The sequence below is a fragment of the Chiroxiphia lanceolata genome, unplaced genomic scaffold, assembly GCF_009829145.1.
Source record: "Chiroxiphia lanceolata isolate bChiLan1 unplaced genomic scaffold, bChiLan1.pri scaffold_76_arrow_ctg1, whole genome shotgun sequence".
NCBI classification, from domain to species: domain Eukaryota; kingdom Metazoa; phylum Chordata; class Aves; order Passeriformes; family Pipridae; genus Chiroxiphia; species Chiroxiphia lanceolata.
In genome coordinates, this window is record NW_022476536.1 from 14,415 (window position 1) to 32,415 (window position 18,001).

An 18,001-nucleotide genomic window follows, 5' to 3' on the forward strand; every position below is an offset into this window, starting at 1 on the left:
TGTTCTGGGGTAATTCGGAGGCTAAAGGAGCCGGTGACGTCATCAAAGCCCATTTTGAGCCAATCTGGTGCTGTTTGGGGCCAATCTGGTGCTGCTTAAGCCAACTTGGGGCCATTTGGAGCCAATTTATCAATGTTTGGAGCCAATCCGGTGCCATTTAAGCCACTTTGGGGCCGTTTGGAGCTGATCTGGTGCCGTCTAAGCCGCCTTTCTCCCCCCTTGGAGCCCTCCCTGCCCCGCTCCCGGCCCTGGCGCCGGCCCTGCATGGCCAGGTAGGCCGTGATGGGGCAGTGGTGGCTGCCCTACATGGCTCTACATGGCCAGGTATGCAGTGATGGGGCAGTGGTCACTGCCCTACATGGCCAGGTATGCAGTGATGGGGCAGTGGTCACTCCCGGGCACGGCCCTACATGGCCAGGTAGGTGGTGATGGGGCAGTGGTCACTGCCCTACATGGCCAGGTAGGTGGTCACTGCCCTACATGGCCAGGTATGCGGTGATGGGGCAGTGGTCACTGCCCTACATGGCCAGGTAGGCCGTGATGGGGCAGTGGTCACTGCCCTACATGGCCAGGTAGGTGGTGATGGGGCGGTGGTCACTGCCCTACATGGCCAGGTAGGCGGTCACTGCCCTACATGGCCAGGTAGGTGATCACTGCCCTACATGGCCAGGTAGGCGGTGATGGGGCAGTGGTCACTCCCGGGCACGGCCCTACATGGCCAGGTAGGTGGTCACTGCCCTACATGGCCAGGTAGGCGGTGATGGGGCAGCGGTCACTGCCCTACATGGCCAGGTAAGCGGTGATGGGGCAGTGGTCACTGCCCTACATGGCCAGGTAGGCGGTGATGGGGCAGTGGTCACTGCCCTACATGGCCAGGTAGGTGGTCACTGCCCTACATGGCCAGGTAAGCGGTGATGGGGCAGTGGTCACTCCCGGGCACGGCGCTGCGGATCTTGCTGTCGCACAGGGCGTCGTCCGCCAGGCGCCGGGACAGCACGAAGTAGTCGAGCCTCCAGCCCACGTTGCGGGCGCGGGCGCCGCCCAGGTAGGTCCAGAAGGTGTAGGCGCCGCGCGCCTCGGGGTACAGGCGGCGGAAGGAGTCGACGAAGCCGGCGCCCAGCAGGCGCGAGAAGCCCTCGCGCTCCTGCGGCGTGAAGCCGGCGCTGGCGCGGTTGGAGCCGGGGTGGCACAGGTCGATCTCCTGGTGCGCCACGTTGAGGTCCCCACAGAGCAGGACGGGCTTCTGGGCGTCCAGGCCCCGCAGGAACTCCAGGAAGGCCGAGTCCCAGCGCAGCCGCGGCTCCAGGCGCACCAGGCCCCGCCCGGCGTTGGGCACGTAGGCGCTGACCACGAAGAGGGACGGGAACTCGGCCGTGATCACTCGGCCCTCCGAGTCGTGCTCGGGGGCTCCTGGGGGGGGAACACGGGGGTTAGGGGGGGCTGGGAGGGACTGGGACAGATTGGGAGGGACTGGGAGGGGATTGGGAGGGACAGAGACAGACTGGGAGGGATTGGGAGGGACTGGGACAGACTGGGAGGGGATTGGGAGGGACAGAGACAGACTGGGAGGGATTGGGAGGGACTGGGACAGACTGGGAGGGGATTGGGAACTGATCACCCGGCCCTCCGAGTCGTGCTCGGGGGCTCCTGGGGGTATAAAACGGGGGTTAGGGGGGGCTGGGGGGCACTGGGACAGACTGGGAGGGACTGGGAGAGACTGGAAGGGGATTGGGAGGGACTGGGAGGGGATTTATCTGCATTTTGGGCCAGTTTATCCCCATTTCGGTGGTATTTTGGGGCAGTTCATCCCCGTTTTTGGATATCTAGGGTTATTTTAGTACACATTGGGGCAGTTTCGGGGTCTCACCTATCCCATAAGTGACCTTGAGGGGCTCAGTCTTGGCCAGCAGCCCCACCCCGCTGTAGCTGGGGGGTATTTTGGGGCGCTTTCTCCCAATTTCAGGATATTCCAGGGTATTTTGGGGCTGTTTTGGGGTCTCACCTATGCCGTAGGTGACCTTGAGGGGCTCAGTCTTGGCCAGCAGCCCCACCCCGCTGTATCCCGGTTTCCCCTCGGCGCTGGCCCAGAACTGGTGGGGCAGCCCCGGCAGCCCCCGGACCTCGGGGGGCACGGAGGGACCCGCACATTTCGTCTCCTGCAGGCACAGAACGTCCGGGGCCTCCTCCTGCACCCACTGCGGGGGCAGAGACCCCCGGGGTGAGGGCAGAGACCCCAAAACACGGATCCAGGACCCCAAAAATGGGTCCAGGACCCCAAAAAACGGATCCAGGACCCCAAAAACCAGGTCCAGGACCCCAAAACACAGATCCAGGACCCCAAAAAACGGGTCCAGGACCCCAAAAAATGGGTCTGGGACCCCCCCATAGACCCACGGGTGACCCCCCAGACACCTTCCAGTCCCTCCCAGTCTCTCCCCAGTCCCACCCAGTCCCTCCCACTCCCCTCCCAGGCCCGTCCCATCCTTCCCAAACCCCTCCCAGTGCCCCCAGTGCCACCTGGGCCCCCCCTTTCTTGACCCTCAGTCCCTCCCAGTGCCCCCAGTCCCTCCCAGTGCCCCCAGTCCCACCTGGACCCCCCCTTTCTTGACCCTCAGTCCCTCCCAGTGCCCCCAGTCCCTCCCAGTGCCCCCAGTCCCACCTGGGCCCCCCCTTTCTTGACCCAGGCCCTCAGCCCGTCGACGTTCCACGAGGTCACCTTGAGGGTCCAGCGCCGCCCCCCGGGGGTCTCCTCCCGGAGCGGGGGGTCCTCATACTGGGGGGCGGGGGAGGCCTTGGGCACCTTGGGGGGCACTGGGGGGGAAAGGGGGGGTCAGTGGGGGGCACTGGGGCAGGCTGGGCGGCTCCTGCTGAGTTGTACTGGGTTACAGTGGGTTGTAGTGGGTTGTACTGGGTTATACTGGGCCATACTAAGTTGCACTGGGTTGCACTGGGTTATACTGGGCCATACTGGGTTATACGGAGTTATACTGGGACATACTGGATTATAGGGAGTTATACTGGGATGTACTGGGTTATACGGGGTTATACTGGGCCATACTGGTTGGACTGGGTTACACTGGGCCATACTGGGTTATACGGGGTTATACTGGTTTATACTGGTCCGTGCTGGTCACTCACCCCCCTCTCCGTCCTTCGCCGCCTCCTCCTTCTTCCCGCGCTTCGGCATCACCGAGACCACGCCCCTTTCCGGCTTAGGCCGCGCCCCCCTGCACTAGAGAGCCAATCACAGCGCGTTTAGGGCCTCAGGCCCGCCCCCCCGCCGTCCTCAGGAGCCAATCAGCGCCCGCCGCCGACACGTGGGCACGAACCGGAGCCAATCGGAGCCCGAGGGGGCCCGAACCGGAGCCAATCAGCACCCGCGGGGCCCGAACCGGGGCCAATCAGCGCCCGCCGCTCTCCCGGTTAAACCCGCCCCCCCACCCACGCTGCCTGTCAATCGACCCCCTCCCCCAGCCAATCAGCGCCCGCCGTACCTCATTTCCCCCCCTCACTTACCGTTTAACCAATCAGCGCCCGCCGCTCTCCCGGTTAGTCCCGCCTCCCGCTCTCGCAACCAATCAGCGCCCGCCGTACCTCAGCGCCCCCCCTCCTCTCCTCTCAGCCAATCGGCGGCCGCCGCGAGCGGCGCGAGCGCTTCCCGCGCGCGGGAACTACTCAATGGAACCGGTGGGCAGCGCGTGGGGCGGGGGGCGTGGCCGGAAGCGGAAACGGGCGGCGTCACGTGACACGAGAAGGCGGAGCCGCCGTGAGGGGAGGGCGGAAGTGACGTCACGGCGCGGGAGCGAGGAGCGGCGGGAGGAAGACCCGGGAGCTCCGTGACGTCATTTCCCCCGGGGGCCGTGTGACGTCATGCCGACCGTGCTGGGCCTGGAGGGCTCCGCCAACAAGGTGGGCGCGGGGGTCGTGCGGGACGGCGCCGTCCTGAGCAACCGCCGCGCCACCTACGTCACCCCGCCGGGACACGGTGACGTCACGAGCCCCGTCCCTTCCTCCCTTGCGTGACGCGAGCGGGCCCCCCCCCCGTGTGACGTCACGTCGTGCCCCCCTTCTCCCCCCCCTCAGGGTTCGCCCCCGGCCCCACCGGGCGGCACCACCGCGAGCGGCTCCTCGACCTGGTCGGGGCCGCGCTCCGGGACGCGGGAGTGGGGCCGGCCGAGCTCGATGGGGTGGCCTTCACCAAAGGTGGGTGAGAGGGACCCAAAAAACCCCCTAAACACCCAAAACACCCCCGGGAGAGGGACGGGGGGACCTTCACCAAAGGTGGGTGAGAGGGACCCAAAAAACCCCCTAAAACACCCAAAAACACCCCCGGGAGAGGGACGGGGGGACCTTCACCAAAGGTGGGTGAGAGGGACCCAAAAAACCCCCTAAAACACCCAAAAACACTCCCGGGAGAGGGACGGGGGGGGGACTTTCACCAAAGGTGGGTGAGAGGGACCCAAAACCCCCTAAAACACCCCAAAACCAGCCCCAGAACAGCCCCGGGGAGATGGACAGGGGGACCTTCACCACAGGTGGGTGAGAGGGACCCAAAAGACCCCTAAAACACCCCAAAAACAGCCCTGAAGAAACCCCTTGGCCATGGTGGCCACGGTGGCCCGCACGCTGGCCCAGCTGCAGTTGGGGGGGTCCCAGGGTGATTTTGGGGTCACTAACCCCGTTTTTGGGGTCAGTAACCCCATTTTTGGTGTCACTAACCCCGTTTTCGTGCAGGCCCGGGCATGGGTGCCCCGCTGGCTGTGGTGGCCACGGTGGCCCGCCCGCTGGCCCAGCTGTGGCTGGGGGGTGGCCGGGGGGTCCCAGGGTGATTTTGGGGTCACTAACCCCATTTTTGGTGTCACTGACCCCGTTTTCGGGCAGGTCCGGGCATGGGTGCCCCGCTGGCCGTGGTGGCCACGGTGGCCCGCACGCTGGCCCAGCTGTGGGCGCTGCCCCTGCTCGCCGTCAACCACTGCGTGGGGCACATCGAGATGGGGCGGCTGCTCGGGGCCGCCCCCGACCCCGCCGTGCTCTACGTCAGCGGCGGAAACACGCAGGTTTGGGGGTTTGGGGGTGGGTTTGGGGCGATTTCGGGTGATTTTGGGCAATTTCAGGTGATTTCAGGTGATTTCGGGTGATGTCGGGTTGATCCCGGGCGGTTTTGGGGTGATACCGGGTGACACTGGGGGATATTGGGGCCATTTCAGGTGATACCAGGTGATGTCAGGTTGATCCCAGGTGGTTTTGGGGTGATTTTGGGGTGATTTGGGGTGACATCAGGTTGATCCCAGGTGGTTTTGGGGTGATTTTGGGTGATTTCAGGTGACCCTGGGGGGATATTGGGGTGATCCCAGGTGATTTTGGGGTGATCCCAGGTGGTTTTGGGGTGATCCCAGGTGATTTTGGGGTGATCTTAGGTGGTTTTGGGGTGATCCCAGGTGATCTCAGGATGATCCCAGGTGGTTTTGGGGTGATTCTGGTTGATATGAGGTTGATCCAGGTGGTTTTGGGGTGGTTTGGGCGTCAGTTTTGCTGATATCGGATGATAAGAGATTGATATCAATTGACTGGGGACAATTAATGAGAATTTTGGGTACTTAATTAGGTTTTGGGGGAAACTAATGAGGCTTTGGGGCAATTAATGAGGTTTTGGGGGTAATCAATGAGGTTTTTGCAGCAATTAGTGAGGCTTTGGGGGGCAATTAATGAGACTTTGGGGGCAGTTAATGAGACCTTGGGGGCAATTAATGATACTTTGGGGGCAATTAACGAGGTTTTAGGGGTAATTAATGAGGTTTTTGGGGGCAATATGCTGAGTTTTGGGGGTAATGAATGAGACTTTGGGGGCAATTAACAAGGTTTTTGGGGTAACTGCCGAGGTTTTTGGGGTAACTGACGAGGTTTTTGGGGTAACTAACGAGGTTTTGGGGTAAGTACTGAGGTTTTTGGGGTGACTAACGAGGTTTTGGGGTCATTAATTGCCCCCAGGTGATCTCGTACTCGCGGCGCCGGTACCGGATCCTGGGGGAGACCCTGGACGTGGCCGTGGGAAACTGCATCGACCGCCTGGCCCGGCTGCTGCAGGTCACTGATTAGCGCTAATTAGCGCTAATTGGGGGGGCTGGGGGCTGACAGGGGGGATTTGGGGTGATTAACGGGGGTTAATGGGGGTCTGGGGGGTTCATTGGGGGTGGTTAAGGGGGGTTCGTTGGGGTTTGGGGGGTTAATTGGGGTCTGGGGGTTAATTGGGGTTTGGGGGGTTAATTGGGGTCTGGGGGTTAATTGGGGGTAATTAAGGGGTGTTAATTGGGGTCTGGGGGGGTCTCTCCTCAGATCCCCAACGACCCCAGCCCCGGGTACAACGTGGAGCAGTTGGCCAAGAGGTGACCCCGAAACTGCCCCAGATCGGCCCCAAAACACACCCTGGAACCCCCCAAAACCCACCCTGGCACCCCCCCAAAACTACTCAGAGACCCCCAAAACCCCCTGAGACCCCCAAAACCCCCCTGAGACCCCCAAACCCCCCTGGGACCCCCAAACCCACCCTGGGAACCCCCCAAAACTACTCAGAGACCCCCCAAAACTCATCTGGGGCCCCCCAAACCCCTCAGGAACCCCCTAAACTCCCCTGGGACCCCCCCAAACCACTTTGGGACCCCCCAAACACCCTCAGAGACCCCCCAAACCCCCCTGGGACCCCCCAAACTCCCTCAAGCACCCCTCAAACCCCTCTGGGACCCCCCAAGCCCCCTCAGAGACCCCCGAAACCCCCCTGGGACCCCCCAAACCCCCCTGGGACCCCCAAACCCACCCTGGGACCCCCCAGAACCACTCAGAGACCCCCAAAACCCACCCTGGGACCCCCCAACCCCTCGTGGGACCCCCCAAAACCACTCAGAGACCCCCCAAACCCCCTCAGAGACCCCCCAAATCCCCTCAGAGACCCCCTAAACCCCCCTGGGACCCCCCAAACCCCCCTGGGACCCCCAAACCCCCCTCAGTGACCCCCCAAACCCCCTCAGAGCCCCCTCAAAACCCTTCAGAACCCCCTCAAACCCCCTCAGACCCCCCCAAACCCCTCAGGGACCCCCTAAAACCTTTCAGTGACCCCCCAAACCCCTTTTGGGACCCCCCAAACCCCCTCTGGGACCCCCCAAACCCCCCCTGTCCCCCCAGGGGCCGCCGGCTGGTCCCGCTGCCCTACGTGGTGAAGGGTCTCGACGTGTCCTTCTCGGGGCTCCTTTCTCACCTCCAGGTACCCCCAAAACCCCCCCCCCGAGACCCCAAAACCCCCCCCCGGGACCCCCCAAAACCCCCCCAAACCCGGGGGGACCCCAGAACACCCCCCTGACCCCCCCTGTGCCCCCCCAAAGGCGGTGACCCCAAAGCTGTTGGAGTCGGGGGAGGCGACGCCGGAGGACCTTTGCTTCTCCCTGCAGGTCTGGGGGGTAATTAACGGGGTTAATTAGGGGGGAATGGGGGTTAATTGGGGCGTTGAGGGGCTTTGGGGTCGAATGGAGGGATTTAGGGAGTAATTAATGGGGTTAATTAGGGGGGAATGGGGGTTAATTGGGGGCACTGAGAGTATTTGGGGTCTAATAGAAGGATTTTGGGGGTAATTAATGGGGGCTTTGGGGGGTAATTAATTGTTCTGTGGGGTTTTGGGGTGGTTTTGTGGGTTTTTGGGGTTGTTCTGCGGGTTTTTGGGGTCATTCTGTGGGTTTTTGGGGTCATTCTGTGGGTTTTTGGGGTCATTCTGCGGGTTTTTGGGGTCATTCTGTGGGTTTTTGGGGTCATTCTGCAGGTTTTTGGGGTCGTTCTGTGGGTTTTTGGGGTGGTTCTGCAGGTTTTTGGGGTCATTCTGTGGGTTTTTGGGGTTGTTCTGTGGGTTTTTGGGGTCATTCTGCAGGTTTTTGGGGTCGTTCTGTGGGGTTTTGGGGTGGTTCTGCAGGTTTTTGGGGTCATTTTGTGGGTTTTTGGGGTGGTTCTGTGGGTTTTTGGGGTGGTTCTGTGGGTTTTTGGGGTGGTTCTGTGGGTTTTTTGGGTCGTTCTGTGGGTTTTTGGGTGTGACCCGGGGTTTCTGTGCCCCCAGGAGACGGTGTTTGCGATGCTGAGCGAGGTCACCGAGCGCGCCCTGGCCCTGACCCGCGCCCGGCACCTCCTGCTCGTGGGCGGCGTGGCCTGTGAGGGGCACCCCAAAGTCGGGGGGGTTGGGCCCGGGTTTGGGGGGCTTGGACTCAGATTTGGGGCCTTAGACACAGGTTTGGGGGGTTCAAACCCAGATTTGGGGGTTTGGACACAGGTTTGGGGGGTTTGGAGCCAGATTTGGGGGTTTAGACCCAGATTTGGGGGTTTAGACCCAGATTTGGGGGGTTTGGACTCAGGTTTGGGGGTTTGGACACAGGTTTTGGGGCCTTAGGCACAGATTTGGGGCCTTAGACCCAGATTTGGGGGTTTAGACCCCGGTTTGAGTGGTTTAGACCCAGATTTTGAGGATTTGAACACAGATTTGGGGGTTTGGACCCAGTTTGGGGGGGTTTGAATCCACATTTGGGGGTTTGGACCCAAATTCTGGGGGTTTGTACCAAGTTTTTGGGTCCCCCCCCAGGTAACCATCGGCTCCAGGAGATGCTCCAGACCATGTGCAGGGCCCGGGGGGCGGAGCTCTGCCCCACTGACGACAGGTGGGGTTACCTGGGCACACCTGGGGGGGGTCACCTGGGCACACCTGGGGGGGTGGGACACACCTAAGGGTCACCTGGGCACAACTGGGCACACCTGAGGGTCACCTGGGCACACCTGGGGGTCACCTGGGCACACCTGAGGGTCACCTGGGCACACCTGGGGTTACCTGGGCACACCTGGGGGTCACCTGGGCACACCTGGGGTTACCTGGGGTCACTTGGGGGTCACCTGGGCACACCTGGGCTGGGTGGGACACACCGTGGCACACCTGTGGAGGGTGGGACACACCTGTGCCCACCTGTGGGCCACACCTGTGCCCCTCTTGCCCCCCCCCCAGGTACTGCATCGACAACGGCGCCATGATCGCCCAGGCCGGGTGGGAGATGCTGCGGGCGGGGCAGGTGACCGAGCTCAGCCAATCGGGGATCACCCAGAGGTGAGGGGGCGTGGCCAGGTGCGCACAGGTGAGGGGGGCGTGGCCCTGAACCCTCACCCGTGACCTTTGACCCCTCCAGGTACCGCACGGACGAGGTGGAGGTGACCTGGAGGGACTGAGGGGCAATGAAGGTGGGTTTATTTCATTTTTTATTTTATTTTAATTTTATCCTAATTTTTTAAAAATTTATTTTATTTTTGACCCCTCACGCTGTCAATCAACACCCACAAGCCACGCCCACTCACCCCTCATTTGAACGGCCCCGCCCCTGCCCTTTATAAGGAGCTCTTCGTGTCCTGGTCACGCCCAGGAGCGCAGCGACCAATGGGGTTGGCGGGAGGTGGGGCGGCGACCAATGGGAAGCCCGGGGGCGTGGCCTTGCTGAATGGGGCCGGCGTGCGATGTGCGCGAGCGCCGCAGTCGTTGAGCAGCCAGCGGAGCGGTTCGCGTCGGTAACTGAGGGGGGTGGCGGCGGGAAGGGCGGGCCGGGGGGGCGGCGTGTTTCCATCCCGACCCGCGTTCCACCCGCCGCCGCCAGCCGCGGGCGAGCGGGGTTTTAGCGGTGTCGCGAGCAGCGGCGGCTTCTTCTTCACCCGGGGGAGCAGCGGAGGGGTTCGGGGCCTCCACCGGATTTTGCGGGGTCGTACAAAGGCTCAGGGGTGTTTGTGGGGGATGAAGGTCCAGGGCGGTCGCGGCTCTGACCCCGTTTCTCTTCCCTCAGGCGGAGCCGTCGCGCCACGAGGATCCCGACTTCGTAAAAGCGCCTTTAGTTGTATTTTTGAATGGAATTTCTCCTTCTAAAACTTGTTTTCGCGTTTTTATATAGTTGTTCGTTGGTCTTAATCAGTTTTTGGGGGTGTTTTTTGCTTATTGGAGGTTTTTTATCTCAGGAGTTTTACCCACAGTTTCCCCCCCACCCATTTGTCCACCTTCCCCCTTTGAAAGTCACCTGAAACGTACAGTAAAATTATAGATCTGTAAACTTTTCTGAACGCGTTCTTCTTGCAGAAAAAAAGTGGTTGTTTTTATGTATTTTAAATTCATGTATTTTATGTAATAAAGGTTCGTGAGTGGAAGGTGGGTAAAAAACATGAGGGGAAAGGGCGGGAAGTGGTGACAAAGAGAACAAGGTAAAGAGAGCGGGTTGTTATTTTTTCCCTTTATACAATTCTTATTTCTCTTTCCCCTTAATTTCCTGCCTTTATTTTTAGCTCAGCTTGCCTTTGAAAGGGGGGAAATTTTGCGGTAAAGAACCCGGGAAATGGGTTTAAAAAAAGTGGAATTAAGGGGAAAAGAGCTTTAAAAGGGATTTTTAAAAGAGGGGAAATCTCAGTTTTGGGCCGCTTTGACCAAACTTTGTCCTATTTGGACCCAACTTTTTGCTGTTTGGGCTGCTTTGTCTCAGTTTTCGGCCGGTTTGACCCCACTGTGTCCTGTTTTGACCCAATTTTGTCCCTGTTTTGACCCAAATTTGTCGCATTTTTACCCAGTTTTTCCTGTTTCGCCCCAATTCCAGCAGCTCGGGGGTTCTGAGGGGGGAGGTGGGCGGAGCCACCGGGGGCGCGGCCTGACCTTAAAAGAGATTTTGAGGGCGTGGCCTGTCCTTAAAAGGGAGCTGGGGGCGTGGCCTTAAAAGGGCGGGAAGGGGTCCTGCAGGAGGCGGCCATTTTGCGGGGGGCGCTGAGGGGAGCGGCCGCGCCGCCATCTTGGGTGTGTCCCCTCAGCGAACCGAGAGCACCGGTGACCGACCGGGGGCGGTGTCCGGGGGCGGTAACCGAGGGCAGGGCCGGCGGAGACACCGGGGCGAGGGCGGGGCCTCCGCCCTGTCATGGCGGCGCCCGAGGAGGAGGAGGCGGCGGCGGCGGCGGAGGAGGGCGAGGGGGGCGCGGGGGGAGGGCGATGAGGCGGCGCTGAGGCGGCTGGAGGTGGGAGAGGGACCCCCTGAGGGGCTTTAGGGGAGGGGGATTATGGGACCCTTTTTGGGGGGATTATGGAGCGCTTGGAGCCGTTTGAGGGGGGGCCTGGGCTCCTTCTGGGGGAATTTTGGGGATCTGAGACCCCCTTTGTGGGGGCTGGAGCCTCTTTAGGGGGGGATTCGTGAGGGATGTTTGTGGGGCTGAGACCCCATTTGAGGGGGGTTGAGCCTCTTTTGGCGGATATTTGGGGGGGGGCTGAGACCCCTTTGAGGTGTGTGACCCCCTTTGGGGGTGGGATCCTCTTTTGGGGGGGAATTAGGGGGCTGAGACCCCCTTTGAGGGTGTGTGACTCCCTTTGGGGGTGGGATCCTCTTTTGGGAGGAATTAGGGGACTGAGACCCCCTTTCTCTGGAGTGGGATTCTCTTTGGGGTGGACTGGGACTGTTTAAGTGGATTTTGTGGTGGTTCATGGAGCGGGACCCCTTTTGAAGGAGTTTGGGGGGCCGGGACCGCATTTGGGGAGTTCTGGGGGAAATAGAACCTTTATGGGGGTGAATTAGACCCCCCTTTTGGGGGCTGTCGGAGGGTTTGGGGGTTATTTGGGGTCTGGGCCCCTGTGAGGGGGGTTTTTGGGGGCCCTTCTGACCCACTTTTCCCCCCCGCAGGCCCTGGTGACAGACCTCTATCGATTTCGGGACAGTCTGACCCCCCGTGACCCCAACAATGAGCCCAAGAGTGACCCCAAGAGTGACCCCAAACACGACCCCGACGACCCCTTGGTGGCAGAGATGGAGAAGACGCTGAAGCTGATGGAGGAGATCCAGGGTGGGCACTGGAACGGGCACTGGGGGGCACTGGGAGGGTACTGGGAGGGGTTTGGGGGGCACTGGGAAGGACTGGGATAGAATTGGGGAGCACTGGGAGGGAGTGGGAGGGCACTGGGAGGGGTTTGAGGGTCACTGGGAGGGACTGGGTGGGGACTGGGAGGAGATTGGGGGGTACTGGGAGGGGTTTGAGGAGAACTGAGAGAGACTGGGAGGGGATTGGGGGGCACTTTGGGGGTACTGGGAGAGGAACCTGGGGGGCACTGGGAGGGACTGGGAGGGGATTTGGGGACACTTTGGGGGTACTGGGAGTGGAACTGGGGGGGCACTGGGAGGGACTGGGAGGGGATTTGGGGGGCACTGGGAGGGACTGGGAGGGGATTGGGGGGCACTGGGAGGGACTGGGAGGGAACTGGGAGGGGTTTGGGGGTACTGGGAGGGGTTTGGGGAGAACTGGGAGGGACTGGGAGGGGATTTGGGGACACTTTGGGGGCACTGGGAGAGGAACTGGGGGGCACGGGGAGGGACTGGGAGGGGATTTGGCGACACTTTGGGGGCACTGGGAGTGGAACTGGGGGGCACTGGGAGGGACTGGGAGGCCCCCCAGCGCCCACCCCCTCTGACCTCAGCCCCGCCCCCTGTTTGACGACCACACCTCTAACTGTGGCCACGCCCCCCAGTGTCCCCCGAGGGGCGTGGCCGGGCGCTGGTGCTCCGCGCACGCGCGCTGGGCGTGGCCCCGGCGGTGGGCGGGGCCCGGGCGGAGCAGGCGCTCGGCCACGCCCTCAACTGGACCCGGCACTGGGAGCGGCCTGGAGGCAACTGGGGGAGCACCGGTGGGCGCGGGGGGACCTCCGGGGGGGCTCGAGATGCCTTCGGGGGGGCCCTGCAGCAGGTCAGGGGGGGCCTCGGGGGTGGGGAGGGGTCCTGGGGGGTCACTGAGGGGGTTATGGGGCTGGGAAGGGGTCCTGAGGGGGTTAATGGGGTCAGGGGGGTGGGGAGGGGCCCTATGGGGTCACTGGTGGGGTTATGGGGCTGGGGAGGGGTCCTGGGGGGGATTAATGGGGGTCAGGGGAAGTGGGGAGGGGCCCTATGGGGTCAATGGTGGGGTTATGGGGCTGGGGAGGGTCCTGAGGGGGGTTAGTGGGGGTCAGGGGGGTGGGGAGGGGTCCTGAGGGGGGTAATGGGGGTCAGGGGGGTGGGGAGGGGTCCTGGGGGGGTCACTGGAGGGGGGAGTTACGGGAGAGCTTTGGGGGCTCTTGGGGTGGTTTTTAGGGGTGTTGGGACAGATTTTGGGGGGGTTCAAGGAGGTCATGGGAGGGAGTCAGAGGGAGCCCGGGGTGGGTCAGGGTGTCCCCACAGCCCCCCAATTCCCCCGTTATCCCACAGGGGGAGGACCCCGAGGCCCGGGGTGGGTCTGGGGGTCCCCAAATCCCCCTAAATGCCCCTGTTATCTCACAGGGGGAGGACCCCGTGGCCCGGGGTGGGTCAGGGTGTCCCCACCGCCCCCTAAATGCCCCTGTTATCCCACAGGGGGACGGACCCCGAGGCCCGGCGGGCTCCTGTCCATGGCCCTGCGGGCGGGGGGCGGCCCGAGGGAGCGGGGGGGGGGCCGCAGGGGGCGGGGCCTGCGCGGGGGGCGGGGGCCCCTGCGGGGAGAGCCCTCGCCCAGGCCGAGGCGGCCCGTTGAGGTGTGACCCCGAGACGGACAGTCCTGGTGTGAGTCGGGGGGGGACACGGGGAGGGGCCTGGGGGGGATGGAAGGGTCCCATGGGGTCTGGGGGGTCCCATGAGGGTCTGGGGGTTCCCATGGGGGTCTGGGGGAACTCATGGGGGTCTGGGGGGAACTCATGGGGTCCCATGGTGATATGGGGGGTCTCAGGGGGGTCCTGGAGGGTCCCATGGTGATGTGGGGGGGGTCTCATGGGGGTCTGGAGGGTCCCATGGTGATGTGGGGGGTCTCATGGGGGTCTGGAGGGTCCTGTGGGAGTCTGGGGGGTCCCATGGGGGTCTGGAGGGTCCTGTGGGGTCCTGGGCTCCCATGGTGGTGTGGGGGGTCCATCGGGGTCCTGGGGGGGTTCCATGGTGCTGTGGGATCCCATAGGTGTCTGGAGGGTCCCATGGGGGTCTGGGGGGGTTCTGGGGTGTCTGGGGGTTGTCGCATGGGGGTCTGAGGGGTTCCCGTAGGGGTCTGGGTGCTTTTGGAGGGATGCAGGGGGGGATTGGGGGGGTCCCAGCTGGGTTTGGGGGGTCCTGGAGGGGTCTGGAGGCTCCCAGTGGGGGGTTTGGAAGGAGGGGAGTCCTGGGGGGAAATTGGGGGGGTCCTGGGGGGGTGGATGCTCCCAGTGGGAGGTTGGAAGGAGGGGGGTCCCAAGGGGAATTTGGGGCCGTTCTGGGGTGTCCAAATGGGGTGGGTGGGGGGTGACCAGGGAAGGGGTTTCTGGGGCAGTTCTGAGGGTCTTTGAGGGCGTTTCGGGGTCCCGGGGGGGTCTCTGAGGCCCCCCCCCCCTTTGCCCTTCCCCCCCTCCCAGACGTGCTGGGCAACGCCCACGTGTCCCTGTCTTCGCGGGGGGGCAGAGCCACAGAGCGCCCGCAGAGCCCTCGCGGCCTACGCGCAGGCGGTGAGCAACTGGGGCACTGGGGGGCATGGGAGGGACTGGGGGGCACTGGGAAGGGACTGGGGGGCACTGGAGAGACTGGGGGGCACTGGGAAGGGACTGGGGGGGCACTGGGAGGACTGGGGGGCACTGGGAGGGACTGGAGAGAGACTGGGAAGGGACTGGGGGGCACTGGGAAGGGACCTGGGGAAGACTGGGGGGCACTGGGAGGGACTGGGGGGCCACTGGGAAGGGAACTGGGAGGGCGTGGTCATGGTCTGGGGGGCGTGGTCTGGCAGTGGCTGGATGTGGATGGCATGGTTAAGATATTGGGGCGGGGTTAATGCACTGGGGCGTGGTTAAGAAACCCGGGGGTGTGGCCAGGCCTTATAAGGCAATAGGAGATCTCTTTGGGCAGCAGGGGGCGCCAGAGAGCGCCAGTGGGGGCGTGGCCTGGAGCTAAGGGGTGTGGCCGAATGCAGTGGGTGGGGCTTGGGGGCGTGGCCAGGGCTTATAAGGCAATAGGAGGATGGTGTGGGGGGGAACTGGGGGAAGTGGGGGGGAACTGGGGGGGAACTGAGGGGCACTGGTGTCACTGGTGTCACTGGTGTCACTGGTGTCCCCTGGTGTCACTGGTGTTAATGGTGTGCCCCCCCCAGGAGCGGGTGGATACCCAGGCAGCCAATAACCCCGGACCTGCACCTGAACCGTGCCACGGTGAGTGACCCAACCCCAAACAACGGCCCAAACCACCCAAAAATGACCCAAATCCACCCAAAAATGACCAAACCACCCAAAACCAGCTCAAACCACCCAAAAATGGCCCAAAGGCCCCCAAAAGACAAACCAGCCAATGGGGTCACCACTGGGTGTGGCCGCCCTCAAAACCCACACCAATGGGAGCCTGGGGGGAGTGTCCCGACATGCTAATGAGCCGCTAACGAGCTCATTAACCCCCTCTCAGCTCCTGCAGTACCTGGAGCGGTTCCAGGCGGCCCTAGAGGGGCTCAGCGGGCCATGACCTCGACCCCACCTGGGAGGAGCCCCGGGAAGCGCCACCGGAACCTCCTGGAGTTCCTGAGCCGCCTCTGCGGGCTGCTGGAGAACAGGGTGGGGCACTGGGGGCACTGGGAGGGACTGGGAGGGGACTGGGGGGGACTGGGGAGGGGGTTGGGGGGGACTGGAGGAATGGGGTAGGGACTGTGGGACACTGGGTAGGGACTGAGGAACTGGGAGTGACTGGGGGGCACGGGGAGGGAACTGGAGGGACTGGGAGTGACTGGGGGCACTGGATGGACTGGAGGGCACTGGGATGGACTCGGGGACAGTGGAAGGTGCTGGGGGGAACTGGAGTGACTGGGGTGGACTGGTTGGCACTGGAAGGGACTGGGGGGGTTCCCAGTGGGCTTGTCCCTGGCTGACCCCACCCCTCTCCCCCCACCCAATTAGGGGAAGCTGCGGGGGAAGCGGAGGCGGGGCCTGGCGGGGCCGGTACCCCTCCCCCTCCTGGGCCCCCTGGGGGGTCCGGGGGGGCCCCGCCCGAGCCCCCTCCCCACCCTGAGGGCAGGGAACAACCCCCAGAGGGTGGTTCTGGGGAGGGTCCTGTTCAGCCTGGCACCCCCAGGGGGCGTCCCCTAGTGAGTACGGGGCACTGGGGCCACTGGGAGGGAACTGGGAGGGACTGGGAGAGACTGGGAGGGACTGGGGGGGCACTGGGAGGGAACTGGGGGCACTGGGAGGGACTGGGAGGGACTGGGAGTCACTGGGAGGGGTATTGGGGGCACTGGGAGGGAACTGGGAGGGACTGGGAGGGAACTGGGGGCACTGGGAGGGAACTGGGAGGAACTGGGAAGGAACTGGGAGGGGTTTAAGAGGAATTGGGAGGGAGCTGGGGGGCACTGGGGGGGAACTGGGAGGGGACTGGGATGGACTGGGGGGGGTTCACTGGTCCCTCCCCAAGGGGGTTCCCTTGTTGGCCCTTCCCCCTCCCCATGGCCCCGCCTCTTTCTCCATAGCCCCACCCCCTTCCCAATCGGCCACACCCCTTCCCTTTGAGCCTGCCCCTTATCATGGCCACGCCCCTTCCTGTGGCCACGCCCCTTTCCTGTACCCTGCCTCAAACCCACCCAAAAAACGTCCTGAAAACCCCAAAACATTCTGAAAACCCCCAAAACGACCCCAACCCCCCCCAAATCACCTCCTGTCCCCCCCCAGCGCAGTGGGGCTGCAGGAGGGGGCGGGGCCGTGGCCGCCGTCACCATTTACAACGCGGGGCCCGACTGGGGCGTCCACGTGGGCGACGCCCTCGCGGTGCCCGACCCACTGGTGACCCTCCACCAGCACCAGCACCAGGGACAGGTCAGACTGGGAGGGACTGGGGGGCACTGGGGGCACTGGGGGGCACTGGGAGGGACTGGGAGGGACTGGGAGAGAGACTGGGGGCACTGGGAGGGACTGGGGGCACTGGGAGGGACTGGGGACGGGATGGGGGGATACTGGGAAAGACTGGGAGATGCTGGGAGGGACTGGGGAACAATGGGGGGAACTGGGAAGGACTGGGAGGGACTGGGGATGGGATCTGGGGGCACTGGGAGGGACTGGGAGGGACTGGGGGCACCGGGAGCAGCCCCAGTGGTCCAAACTGGTCCAAACTGGTCCGTACTGGTTCATACTGGTCCCAACCTGTCCGTACTGGTCCGCAGACCTTCTCCTTCATGGGTATCCGGGTCTCCTCCCCGCTCTCATTGGTTGTCAACGGGCGCCGCCCCCCGGGCTCCGCCCTGGCCCGCCCTGCCTGGCGCTGTCCAATCCGCGTGCGCCACCGCCCCCCCGGCCACGCCCACCACGCCCTGACCCCGCCCACGGGGTTCGGTAATAAAGGACCTTTTTGTTGGAGCCACGCCCCACCCGGCGCCATATTGGGGGAGGGTATGGGGCTGCCATCTTGGATGGGAGTGGTAATGGGGGCCGCCATCTTGGATGGGAGTGGTTATTTGGGCCACCATCTTGGGTGGGAGTGGTTATGGGGGCCGCCATATTGGGTGGGAGTGGTTATGGGGGCCGCCATCTTGGATGGGTGTGGTTATGGGGGCCACCATCTTGGGTGGGTGTGGTTATGGAGGCCACCATATTGGATGGGTGTGGTTATGGAGGCCACCATATTGGACATGGGGGCTGCCATGTTGGATGGGTGTGGTTATGGGGGCTGCCATCTTGGATGGGAGTGGTTATGGGGGCTGCCATCTTGGGCAGCTCATGGGGCACCCCAGGGAGGAGTTTTGGGGGCTCTGTGAGGGCACTTTGGGGGGGTCTCAGTGGGCATTTTGAGGGGTCCCTTAGGGCACCTTTGGGGGTCTCTGGGGGCCATTGTTGGAGGATCTTTTTGGGGGGTCTTTGGGGCCGTTTTGGGGGGATCTCTGGGGTCCCTTTGGGGGTCTCTGGGGTCCCTTTGGGGGTCTCTGGGGTCCCTTTCGTGCCCCCCTCCCCCCAAAGCACCGTTGTTTACAAACATCCGTCCTTTAATCGTCATCTCTAGGTATCAAA

The 18,001-nt window shown here is 63.3% G+C and overlaps 3 protein-coding genes across 9 annotated transcripts; 2 read left to right on the forward strand and 1 right to left on the reverse strand.

The window, feature by feature from the left end:
* Positions 1 to 55: 55 nt before the first annotated feature.
* Positions 56 to 3,727, reverse strand: APEX1 (apurinic/apyrimidinic endodeoxyribonuclease 1). Of its 4 annotated transcripts, none has more exons than XM_032677673.1 (8): positions 3,517 to 3,727; positions 3,139 to 3,226; positions 2,660 to 2,811; positions 2,003 to 2,195; positions 735 to 1,410; positions 655 to 695; positions 515 to 597; positions 56 to 443 (listed from the first exon to the last, which is right to left on the reverse strand). In XM_032677673.1, the coding sequence occupies exons 2-5, from the start codon at positions 3,185 to 3,187 to the stop codon at positions 893 to 895; spliced, it is 912 nt and encodes a 303-aa protein (XP_032533564.1). In that variant the 5' UTR covers positions 3,188 to 3,226; positions 3,517 to 3,727; the 3' UTR covers positions 56 to 443; positions 515 to 597; positions 655 to 695; positions 735 to 892. The 4 variants fall into 4 exon arrangements, with proteins under 4 accessions (XP_032533564.1, XP_032533562.1, XP_032533561.1 ...); XM_032677671.1 differs by having other exon boundaries at positions 655 to 727; positions 910 to 1,410; positions 3,139 to 3,227; XM_032677670.1 differs by having other exon boundaries at positions 56 to 391; positions 3,139 to 3,227.
* Positions 3,570 to 10,108, forward strand: OSGEP (O-sialoglycoprotein endopeptidase). 4 transcript variants are annotated; one of them, XM_032677664.1, is made up of 13 exons: positions 3,583 to 3,899; positions 3,957 to 3,985; positions 4,084 to 4,203; positions 4,882 to 5,057; positions 5,989 to 6,084; positions 6,334 to 6,383; positions 7,177 to 7,255; positions 7,374 to 7,439; positions 8,093 to 8,183; positions 8,609 to 8,684; positions 9,023 to 9,121; positions 9,201 to 9,252; positions 9,843 to 10,108. In XM_032677664.1, exons 1-12 carry the CDS (start codon positions 3,871 to 3,873, stop codon positions 9,238 to 9,240), a joined length of 951 nt encoding a protein of 316 aa, XP_032533555.1. In that variant the 5' UTR covers positions 3,583 to 3,870; the 3' UTR covers positions 9,241 to 9,252; positions 9,843 to 10,108. The 4 variants fall into 4 exon arrangements, with proteins under 4 accessions (XP_032533559.1, XP_032533558.1, XP_032533555.1 ...); XM_032677663.1 differs by having other exon boundaries at positions 3,583 to 3,985; XM_032677667.1 differs by lacking the exon at positions 9,023 to 9,121 and having other exon boundaries at positions 3,574 to 3,985.
* On the forward strand, positions 9,523 to 17,993 carry TTC5 (tetratricopeptide repeat domain 5). Its single transcript, XM_032677678.1, has 11 exons — positions 9,523 to 9,573; positions 9,843 to 9,875; positions 11,703 to 11,862; positions 12,542 to 12,756; positions 13,251 to 13,580; positions 14,393 to 14,482; positions 15,118 to 15,175; positions 15,423 to 15,568; positions 16,673 to 16,816; positions 17,161 to 17,648; positions 17,951 to 17,993. The coding sequence occupies exons 1-11, from the start codon at positions 9,523 to 9,525 to the stop codon at positions 17,991 to 17,993; spliced, it is 1,758 nt and encodes a 585-aa protein (XP_032533569.1).
* The last annotated feature ends 8 nt before the right edge of the window (positions 17,994 to 18,001 follow it).